The sequence below is a fragment of the Malurus melanocephalus genome, unplaced genomic scaffold (assembly GCF_030028575.1).
Source record: "Malurus melanocephalus ecotype Western Australia unplaced genomic scaffold, MMel_1.1 scaffold_16, whole genome shotgun sequence".
NCBI lineage: Eukaryota > Metazoa > Chordata > Aves > Passeriformes > Maluridae > Malurus > Malurus melanocephalus.
In genome coordinates, this window is record NW_026623248.1 from 4,261,135 (window position 1) to 4,273,033 (window position 11,899).

General features: G+C 38.0%; 1 protein-coding gene across 3 annotated transcripts in view; it reads left to right on the forward strand.

The window, feature by feature from the left end:
* NR1H4 (nuclear receptor subfamily 1 group H member 4) overlaps positions 1-11,479 on the forward strand; it is a 36,991-nt gene extending 25,512 nt beyond the window's left edge. For 2 of the 3 annotated variants that reach the window (XM_057386097.1, XM_057386090.1), the window contains 3 exons: positions 574-720; positions 9,272-9,385; positions 10,643-11,479. In XM_057386097.1, the coding sequence (XP_057242080.1) occupies positions 574-720; positions 9,272-9,385; positions 10,643-10,881 (500 nt within the window). In that variant the 3' untranslated portion in view covers positions 10,882-11,479. The remainder of the gene's footprint in view (positions 1-573; positions 721-9,271; positions 9,386-10,642) is intronic. The other variant, XM_057386106.1, reaches the window with a different exon arrangement.
* The last annotated feature ends 420 nt before the right edge of the window (positions 11,480-11,899 follow it).

Below are 11,899 nucleotides of genomic sequence, written 5' to 3' on the forward strand. Positions count from 1 at the left end.
AATGTCTCTAAGTTATAATATCCACTGAATTGTGAATTCCATGAAAGAACTTTCTCTAGCTGGTGGCACCGATATTTATCGTCCTTGCATGGTGTGTTACGGACAAGTGCTGAAAATCTGAGTTCATTAGTATTTTTAAATCTCAAGCTGATGTTACCTTAAGAATGAACACTGGGCATATGCTAGAGGCTCCCTTTGATTAAGGAAGGTGCATCATAACACTGAAAGCAGCATGGCAGTGAGAAAGTCATGTAGAGATGACAGAAGATATTATGAAGAAGCATCAGGCTAGACTAAATTCTCACTATTGGTTGTGCTACACCACATTTTGCTTATCTTCTAAAAGTACCATGAACAACAAAACACATGTTTAATCCTCATAAACTTTGGTGAGGTTCAAATCTGTGTAATTTTCTGAAGCCCAGGCTTCAATTTCTGCAGYGTTTGGCAACCCTACTAACATCAGCATCAAGGCTATGCAGATGTGAGGCACCTCAGGTGCAGGAACTTCAGGACAGGAAGAAGTGGGAACTTTTACTTTTGCTGCCTGACTTTTCTCTGATGTCTCCTCAGGCTTCCAAACCCTTGATCATGAAGACCAGATTGCTTTGCTGAAGGGCTCAGCAGTAGAAGCCATGTTCCTCCGTTCAGCTGAGATCTTCAGCAGGAAACTTCCTTCAGGACACACTGTCCTTTTAGAAGAAAGAATCCGCAACAGCGGTAAGTATCTTGTTTAATGAGGCAGAACCAAATCAMCCCATTGCACTTCTGTGTCAGTATTTGGGCCTTGGAAAGCTTGTAAGATTGTTCAGTCACATGGAGACAGATTTATCTGAATGTTGCTCTTTATGYTAATTAGAACAAATCTAACAGCCTTGAGTCTAAAGTTCATAAGGTAAAGGTTTCTTTATCAGTTCATTGCAAGTGTTATGAATAATGCTACATCAAATAAACCTCGTGCATGTCTCCAATGCTAAACATAAAAGAGCGAAGAAGAAGAAATATTACCATTTCAAACTGTTCACATGAAGTATTGGTATTTATGCTTCTAAAGGCAATCCCCATAAGAAGAAAAAAAAGRAAAGATTTTAGGATGTTACTGGAGATGACTGAAGGCAAGCACCTATTCTTTGGGTTGTTTTAGTAAAATTGAATCACACTGCACAGGGTGCATAGAAGAATTATAAATACAGCATGTTCAGTTTGTTTTTTGCTTCTYAAGGTCCATCAAAAGCTCAATGAGTCTGATAAATTCCACTGGTTCTAGACATAGATCTTAATGATTATGAAAAACCAAATGGGGCTAAATATTGTTTGTTCCTTAGAGCAGGAGAAGTTGTGTTTTGCATTATTATGCATTCGTGCTCCACCAGTGAAGTACTGACAGTTTTGCCTTTTTCTGTATTGACTAGCAAGATTTATCCAACCCTCAGGTATCTATTACTGAATATTCAAATGGGTCAACAATTCTTAATCAGCGAGTCAGTCTATAGAGTCTGGCTTCGGACTTTCCTTTTTAAGGATCAGAAGAAGAAGAGAAAGAAGAGCACATAACTTCAATATTAGTCATGGAAATGGGCTTAACTCAGTTCAGAAATTACTACTGATGTAAGCCAAAATTAAGCCATAAATATTTGATTCACAGAAAAGGAGTTAGAAAACTTGAGAATAATTCATTAGCTGAACATATGTATTAATTTTGGCTTAGCAAACTCATTTTTAAGTTTATAATCCATAAAAATTTTTATATTTCTTTCATTTTGATTGATTATAAGAGGTTACTGTTTGATGGACTGGAAACAGTGACTTCCAGAGTGATATGAATAGCTTCTGGTCCAGGTTCTGCAGGCAGAAAAGTATGCCAAGAGGGCTAGATGTATTTCCTGGAAACTGTAATGAGTTGTCACAGATCCAAATGTCTTCATTAAGAGATTTTTCTACTGGATCATAACCCACATTTTTGATAAAAATAGGTTTTAGAGAAATGAATCCATATGGCTACATGATTACTGAAAGCTTCCCATCTCTAATCTGTACAGTGAGYATCAAGCTACTTTGTTCAGGGCATTAACTCTTCATTTTAAAAAACCCAGAACCAAGAAACACTTTAATCTAGAACACTGCATAAACCATTATGTCATACCAATAATTTTTCTTTTGTCATAATTTAAAAATATTCTGATATTCTCTGCAATTATTGAATCCAGATGAAATGCAGTATTTTTTGCAAGTTTGTACTTGATTTCATGATAACACAACTGGCTGGATTATTATATGGTATCCTGCCTTAGTATTATTTATGTGACATGCCACAGATTTAAAAAATAACCTTTTGCATAGAAGAGAATTTCAAGACAAGTAAAAATTTCAAATGCGGTATTTTTTTGTTCCAAAGAAGGATTTTCCGCAATTCTTGTTTCTCTGTGGGGGAAAAAACTCTGAAGCAAATTCTTAGGCCAAAACCTCTGGCTGAATTGTTTCCAAGAAATTAAACACAGGAACTTTTTCAATTTGTGTGTGTATAAATATATACATGTATATATTCTTGCRCTTGGAAGAGGCTTTCTAAAAATCTTCCCTCAAGCCAGGATCTAGTTGAAGACATGAGAAGAAATACTGATGTGGGAACTTCTCCCTCCCCATATTACAGGAGGATAATGCATTATCCAGCCTACTGCTGCTGACTGCATTCTTTCCTTCTATTAATGGCCAGAATAGAGAATAAAATAACCTTTCCAATTTATTTTATTTCTCTACATTGTGCAAATTCAGGCCTACTTTAAGATTTTTTCTTTGCTGMATTTAATGGGGCTGTGGCAATAAACAACAAAAGCAGCTTGTAAATCTTTGCGTTTGTAGTTTAATTACTGCTACTGGACCTATTTAACTTTTAAATAAATGAAACTTTGAAAGGGTTTAAAATAGCTMCTACTGAAACAGCTTATTTTTGTGGCTTAAATCCCCATTGTTTTCATGTATCCAAGTTTAAACAAAATGAAAGAAATGCATCCGAAGTCTTCTGTATGTTTACACATACAGCTTTCAATGTTATTTCAATAGTATTTAATATAAATGATATTAAAACTAAAAACATTAGAAATTTTTAATATTAAAAATATTAAGGATTATGCAGTTCACACTCCTGTATGTCATAGGACTCAGCACCAGAGCTCTAGGTTTCATAGTAGCCTGTGCCAAATGTGACAYTAGGGTAAAAATGTATGCAATCTTTTCCTGTCTTAACAAGTAAGGGCAAAGCTGCAGCTGCCCATTATCATGTCATGGACTGGTCCAAGAGATAAAACTGTCGAGAAGTGATTAAACCCTTCTTTTTACATACACCTCTCTGGAAAACAAACAAATACAAACAAACAAACCAATACAAACAAACGAACAAATACACAAACAAAAAGGATAAATGCAGCAAATTGAAACCCACAAAGACAATAGAGAGCATCAGAAAAAATTCAATGATAGCTGTGTGGGAGTTTAAAAATCAAGTTTATAGGTAATAAATGGAAAAACAGCATCAGGATTATTTATGGCTCCTAGAGAGGTCCTAAACATCGCCATACCAGCAGCCATKAATTATTGCTGTTAGTCAGAATTTTTGTCTGTATATTTTTAGGTACATGCTAATGTCTGAATATCACATGAGTTCTATTGTCAAGCTTTGATGCCTGTATCCATTAAATCAGGGAGGGTGCTGGTGATCCTGCTTAAAAGTCACAAGCTGTCCAGATTTCTGTCACCTGCCACTATGTCCACCTTGAAGCTGCTCTCATCTATTAATATTAATGTCTTCTCCAGTCTGATTGTGTGGAATATTTGGGGCTTTTTTTCTGATAAAGAAGTCAGAGATCTGGTGGTGATGACCTTTGAGCATTATCAGCATTCACTTTCATTCTCATGCTGATGAGGTGTATTTTTATTCTTTAGCTTGTGCACATTGCTCAGGTCCTGCTGCACCTCAGAGACTGCCTTTGTTTGTGCCCTAAGTCTTTCTCCATAAGCTGTTATGAAAATTCTTGCATTAGCTGCTCCTGTGACTGAAATACTCTCCTACGCATTCTAATATTGAGACTTAATGAGAAATAAGACATTTTATTTACTGTTATTGAGATTTTGTGCCATTTATTCATCTTATTTGATGTTTCACTATGCATATACCATATTGTGATCGACTGATTCTGTGAAAGGCTGACATCCTAGTAATTTAATGCTTGGTGTTTTTCTGTTATTTTGAAAGCAAATTCTCCCCATTATTGAACAGTAAGGTGTTTCTAAAACAGAGCTGAGACACAGATTTTTTTCTCTGAGCATTTGTAGTCAGTTTTGCTGAAGATACCAGGTTTCGGTGGTCATGAAAAGACAGATTTTTATTTCATCATTTGACACCACAGAGCAGTTCTACGAATTTGAGTATTGGGAAATAAAATAGTATCTGATATTGACATAAAGGGTAGAATGTGGACCCAAATTTTAAGTTGGCAGCAGACATCTGACATTGTGAAATACACTGTTTTCTTCCTGGATGGGTTACAGGTGCTGAAGTACACTCAGATCTAAGGGAAAAACCGGGAATAGCTGCGCTTTCAAAGCATTGGCAAGAGACCACCTTTTGCCATTGAATGTGGGATACAAAGTTCCCACTGATTTGGGTAAGAGGCTCTTGCAACCAAAGGCAAAATTTGGAGTTRGAACATGGATACCTAATAATTTCTATTGGCCTTATCTTTTATCATTTGGTTATTAGTATCGAGCAAGGGTGGTGCTTCAAAACCTCATTGTGCTAGGATTTGTGCAGAGAAACCAAATGATCTTCACTGATATGACCAAAGTATCTAACCCTCGAAACAGTCATGTGCATCCTTGTGGATGGACACACATCATCCTGTGACTCAATGCAAAACCAGCACATTGTCCAAAACATTTAGAAATTTGGATCACTTTAAATTGCAAAATATAGGAAAGAGCTACCTCACTGGTGTCTGGTGCTAGGTTCCTGAATTACACATAAAGTTGCTAAAATTATTTAAATCATATCTACAGAATAGATATATATCCATGAAAGAAAGAACAGAGACCAAATTTCTTTTCTTTTGTGTGTGCTTCTTCAGACCAAAAACTTTTTTAGACTGCCTACAAAGATTAGCTCAAGTCAGTGCAGATGCTTTTTCTGTGTGCCAGACCTCATTCCCTCCCAAGTGCAGGCACTCAGGGTAGGAGGGTATGTGGCAAGGTCATTTGCACCCTCCTTGCAAATTTGGTTTGTTGTTTTGTTGGTTGGTTTTTTTTTTAACTAAGGTTTCTTTGCTTGCAATTATGACTTAGAGGTCCTATGGATTGCTTTAAAGAAGATGGGGGTTTGCTGCTTGGTTGTGAGTTCTGCTCGACACATGCTAACTTCTCATTTAAGCTGGCTATTTAACCCCTGCAAGATGATGGCAGACAGAAGAGCGTGTGCCCATGCTCTGGTGGTCTTCTCTACTGGCTCGATTTTCCCTATTTGGCACTTAAGGGGGTGAATTTGGTCAGTGTTTAAAGGGTCACTGATGCATTTGAATAGCTCAGAAAGGAGAGCTAATAAGCAGCATAAAAAGCAATTCTGGTAGGTGGAATAATGTGAAAGATAAAATGTAAGTTTGTGAGTAATTAGAATATTTTATTGCATAAAGCAGTTACTGATATACCCTTGGTTTCATATTGACTAACACCTCTATGTTTATCAAGGGAGAAAGATCTCTATCTATATTAATAACACAATGCTAGTTACTGTTAATTAGTATTTACTCTCAAGCTTTCTTCTTGCAACAGTTTAATTATTCAGTTTTACAGAACAGACAAAATAGAAGAGAATGCCTTCTCAAAAAGCTGGAGATACTGAATTGATATCACAGTAAAAACACCTATTCTGGAATTATGTAAAACAAATAATTATTCATGGCCTGAAACTTCAAACTATATGGAAGTATCTGTCATCYTACCTTAACAGAGAAATCATAGCAACAAAACTCTAGAAGAGGCAAGGTCTAAWGCAATTCTGTGTCTTCAACTACAGACGGGGATGAAGTTGAGCAAGTTAGGGGTGTTGAATGAATAATGGTCATGGATTTAAATCTGTTCTAGTTTGATGCTGCAAAGCTCAGTAAAGCTTGCATTTCCCACTGACTACGCTCAGGTTTACAGCCAGACATGCATAAATATAAAATAATCAAATGGTCTGCAGCGTCTTCTGCAGGTGATTGAGTTGGGCTGGAAGTTAGGTAGGAATCTGTAACGCAGAAAGATGCCTAATGGMATATGAMGGATGAGCATGTTCTTATTGCCATAATGCTGCATGGAACAAGGTTTTTGAAACCTTCTTTAGACAAGGAAGGAGGCACTATTATCAGCGATGAGGAAGCTCTGTCTCCCCAACAACACTGTGCAGGGCTCTCATCTGACCTAAATATAGAGGGTTAGGAGGAACTAACTTTCCTGTTCTCAGTGAGGCCAGAAATAGAATTTCACCTATTTGATTTTTTTTTTTTCACTTTTGGGTTATAACTTTTAGTAATAACATTGGAAAAATCAYGTAACTCAATTCTTCTCTAGCCTTCCCAGTTGTGAGCAGCAAATCACCTTTAATTCTTGTTCTGATAATTTGACTTGAAGTGACAACATCTCGTAAAGTAGCTAAGAAAAAAAAGTAAGAACTATAAACATCTGTTTCCTGTGTTTCCTAGGTTTTCTTTTTTTTCCTGTTGGAGTTTATTAAAACCAAACTGAAGCATTTGCAATCACATTAGAAAACAGCTCCCTCTTGTGATAGAAAAGCAATTTGTGTAACGAGCATACAGAAAGATGAATAACAGGGAAACGTCAACATAGGTGGGATGACAGCAAAACTACTAACCAAGAAAAGAGTCTATCTGAATCCTAGTTTCAAAATTGCTCATTTTTCATGGTTTTTTTCATAATTGTCTGGTGATTTATATCAGTTTAAAGATTTTGAAGTTCTGTTCTCCTTAGTAAAAGTGGCAAATCACTTGCATTGCTGAAACACCCCTTTTTACTCCCTTTTACCTCTGTAGTTTTGATTTCTCTGTCTGGAGTGCAATAATGCGGCAGTAATTTCATTTTCTTCTGCATCTATATGAATTTTTGCTTCACCCATCCATAATTCAGTTTCTTCATGTTAGTTTGTGAGCTTTCTGGGGCAGGGATCGTTTTACTACATGCTATATCGACAACAGGATTTGAAGAGTTTGGGGTCACCAAAAGCAATGAATTAATCCAACTGAAGGCTAACCTGACCTAAAAATAAAAACTAAAAAAAAAAATAAAAAAGAAGAAAGAAAAAGGGGGAAAAATCAAATTATGAACATGAGAAAGAAAGGATGGGAGTCTTAATCACAGTCCATTTCTTGTTTCCTGTCAAGACAATTGTGCCCAGCAGCACAATACCTTGCACAGAGACTTCTAAAAATAACAAGTTTCTCTTGGACTTTTCTCAGGTTGTTGCTGAGCTACTAACTTCCATAAAAGGAATTCATTTGCTCAGCTTTAGAGCCCAGCTTTTTACCTTTTATTTTGTTTCTGGTTTTACGCAAACTTTAAGACTTCGGTGTGCCAAGTGGGTTACTTACATATTATAAGGAGCCTTGGCATTTAAAACTATCCGGGAGAGAGACAGGTTCCCCGAAATTAGCAATAACAAGTATTCAAAATTTTAAGTAGTTAACGCTGATGACTAACAACATAAGCCTTGCAGCACATTAGATGCAATGGCTATTGTTTGCTCTACAAGAAGCTCCAGATGTGTTACTAACTTCTGCAGGATGAGCTGACCCCCATAATATATATCTGCTTAATTGACTTAGASTCAGTAGTATTGAACTCATTACCAAAACAAGATTTGTGGCTTGTGATCTGAATATAGGTTGCTCCTGTCATGTGTTTAAACACATGGCTCAGCCATAAAATAAACCACACCCTGCAAGACCATTCTTTCACTGTTGGGACACATATATATTCCACTGCTTGAAGTAAATTCACTGTCACAGCAAAATGTGACTGTTTCATAATTAAGCGACTTCATATTTCCTTTCTTTGAGTTCCACCTGCTGAGTTTCAGTTTGAATKTCCCCTATTGGAGGCACTCCAAACCTCACCAGTCCTGGACTTCAGCTTCGTGTTGCACACAATGCTCAAAGCCACATTATTTGATGTGGTTTCCAAAGCAAGTTATCAAGATTTCTCCTAGAAACACTCAAAATTAAGAGTAAATCTACAAGAGATCCTATGGCACTCATCTGTGGGAACAGAGGATGTTTCCATCCTKTCAGCCAAGGAAAGCCGAAAGGCTCTTGCTGCAGAACTACTGGTTTGGATGTCTACACTGTTTCAGAGCTGCAAGCAGCCACTGTCAATAGTCTAATGTCTGCTCTGAGTGAGTCATATAATCTAAAAAAAGAATAATTTTGATGTCACAGGACTTACTTCTCTTTCATGCCTAAGAGTGGGATGGAGTACATCTGTAATTTAAAGCTAACTAAGAACATTGTGACCTGATGACAAAGTCTGATGACAAGAAGAAGCCCCATTGGCATGCCTGAGTTTGGAAACCCCAAAGGCTTTCACTGATGGTGACAGAATCACATGATCCCATCCTTAAATAGGCCTGGATTTTAACTATTTTGGCTCTGTATTTTATAATACATTATTTTATGCTTTAAGGTAGTAGTAGTTGCAAGCAAGTTGATCTTGGACTACAGGTAATCCTAGACCTAACTAAAGTTTCAGGCTACATAAAAGGAGTAATTAAGTGTCTTTATGGAGGCAACTGAAGTAACTGCCCAAGGCAGTTAGCTATAGAGCTGGGCTGGAATTAAGCCATATGCCCTGAGATGTTTCCCTATAACTAATGCAGAGACAGGCAATCCAGGGACTGCCTCGCAAAGAGGATTATTAGCAGACAATGAGGAAACCACATACAAGACTTGTCCTGAAGAGCCAGATGGACAAACCTGCAGAGTAAAATGAATTGTTTGAAAGAAGAACTTTGAAACCATGCAAAAAGAAATTGCCAGTACTTGCCTCTGTCTAGTTTGCTCCAGAAAACAAGGATGTGCTTGCACTTTTGTAACTGTCTTGCATCATGATTTCTGCAGTAGTTTTCTCCCACCACGACAGTCAATAAGAAATATGATATAATTACTGTGTAGCAATAGGCCAGAGTGTTTCAATAATTAAGACATACTATAACTACTTTTTGTCCCTCTCACAGGTATCGCAGATGAATTCATAACTCCCATGTTTAATTTTTATAAAAGCGTTGGAGAGCTGAAGATGACACAGGAAGAATATGCACTGTTAACAGCCATAGTTATCCTGTCTCCAGGTAACTTCTCATCCAGAATCAAATATTAGTGGTTTTGGAAAGAAAGCATGAGGAACATGATGTGAGATTTGTAAAAACTTACATTTTATATGGAGCAAGTGAGCGTACATACTCATTCTGTATATTTAGTTGTTAAACGTGAATGCAAGCACACAAATACAAACTCCAAATGTCTGCTGCACCATTTGGTTTTGCATACAAGAAAAAAACTGCTTAAATAACCTTCTTTAAAAATTACTGGAATCGCTTCACTGCTTAGCACAACAGGCTTCTTCTGTCAGATGTGGCTACATGCTCATCACCACTGAYTATTGCAGAATGACATTTTTTTAGATGCAAATTGGGAAACCCTATAACTTAGAATTGAGTATGGTATGGCAATGAAGGTCTTCAGCCTTTATTGGACAGACACCAGRTGCCAAGAGCAGGACAGTAGCAAGTTGCCCTCTTGACTTTTAAAGTGTCAAGAACAGATCTTTCAGAAGTATTGGCACAATACTCAGCCATGKCTTTGCTGTAAAATCAAATTCTTAACAATCTCTACCTATAAAATATGGAGAATCTRTATAGTGCCTCAAGCAAACTCACCRTCATAGGAGTGGAAAGAGAGGAGCCTGATGCTTCAGGATAAAAGGCAGACACTGAGGTTTCCAAATCAGGTTTCATGGAAGATGGGAAGGTAAAGCATTTCCACCACTCTTTCAGTCAGTGTGCCTCAATAAATTCTTTGCCATGAATAATCCCATCCTCTTTTTTTTTCCTCCCTATCCAAGTATCCAAACACATGCTTCCACAGGAATAAATTAAAAAGACAAGTATTTTCTAACAAAGAAATTTAATCTGAGGATGATGTTTGCTTTTGCCCTGGTGACCTGCTTGTACACTCTTCTCTGCTGGCTAAGTTCTCCAGGATTACTACACCTTCAAGAACTTAGGGTGTTGCTCAGTTTTTGCAATGCATTGCAAAATGTACTGTGGTGCAGAACTGCATGTGGAGATGATGATAGAACTCCAGCAAAACATTGCAGAGTTAAAACACTTCAGTGTTTTTCAGAAGGTCACAAGTTTTCTCTGGCTAGAAATGGGAAGCTTACATGAAAATCCTAAAGCAAAAATACAGTGTGGAAACATCAATGGGAACATCAGTGGCCAGTGTAAATATTTTAATATTTTTATATTAACTTATCAGAGCAAATAACTGCAACGTATCAGAGAATATATTTACTAATTACTTCTTTTCTTTAATACCATAACCAGATCGCCAATACATAAAGGACAGAGATTCTGTGGAAAGRCTTCAAGAACCACTGCTGGATATTCTACAAAAAGTCTGCAAACTTCACCACCCGGACAACCCTCAACACTTTGCATGTCTTCTGGGTCGTCTCACAGAATTACGGACATTTAACCATCATCACGCAGAGATGCTGATGTCATGGAGAGTGAACGATCACAAATTCACACCTCTTCTCTGTGAGATCTGGGATGTGCAGTGATGGATACTTTTAAATTTTATTTTAGGAGAAATATCYTTTTAAAGGGCCACATAACATTTATTTTCATAGAAAAGTATCCCATGGTGCATTATATTTTCTTTATTGCATTTTTATAGAAACATGCCATGGATTCATGAAAGTAATTTTGTTCACTGTGCACAGAATATTGTATAGCTATCAGATCCTCACACGTGACAACAACTTTTTTTCGTATTTATACACTCTGATCAGAAAGAGCCCACCAGCCCTTCAAAGGCACCCAATTAATTCCTGTTGCAATTAAGCTGATTGCAGTTACAGTTCCTCTGTGAAGAAATGAGGAAATACAAGTTTCCATTCATATTTTTTCACTGAAGTGTTTTTTTTTGTACTTTACCTCTGTCAAAGAATACATTCCAGATAGCTACGGTAATGAACCAGCCAAAATGATTAATGCCATAGTCATTTGCTGTTCAACTGTGAAATGTGTTCATGTAAGGTGTGCAAGATGTCATTTCTTCACAAGATAAAAATTATGTAATGGAGAAAAACCATACACACACACAAAAACTCGTTTCATGATATAACGTGTAACTTCATTTGCATTATTATTTCAAAGTAAATATAGAGTACCTCTGCTTTGTGAAAGTGCGTCACAGGTTATTTTGAGTTTGGTTACTGGTGGCTCTGAAAAATACCCTCGGCAGCATCCATGGAACAGGTATGTGTGTCGCTGCTGTGCACGGCGGTGCGGATGCCGCCGGGACCTACAAGTGGGCGGGGGGCTTTTCTTGTGCTGGGCTCTGCTGAGCAGACAGCGGACAGGATGAGCCCGAGCCCTGCCGAAGGCTGCGGGCCGGAGCGCCTCTGCCCTGGGGCCCCTCCGGCTCCCAGGTCCCGGGAGTGCGGAAGGGCGATGCCGCAGCCCGCGGGCGATGTCCCAGGTCCCGGGAGTGCGGACGGGCGATGCCGCAGCCCGCGGGCGATGTCCCAGTCCCGGGAGTGCGGACGGGCGATGCCGCAGCCCGCGGGCGATGTC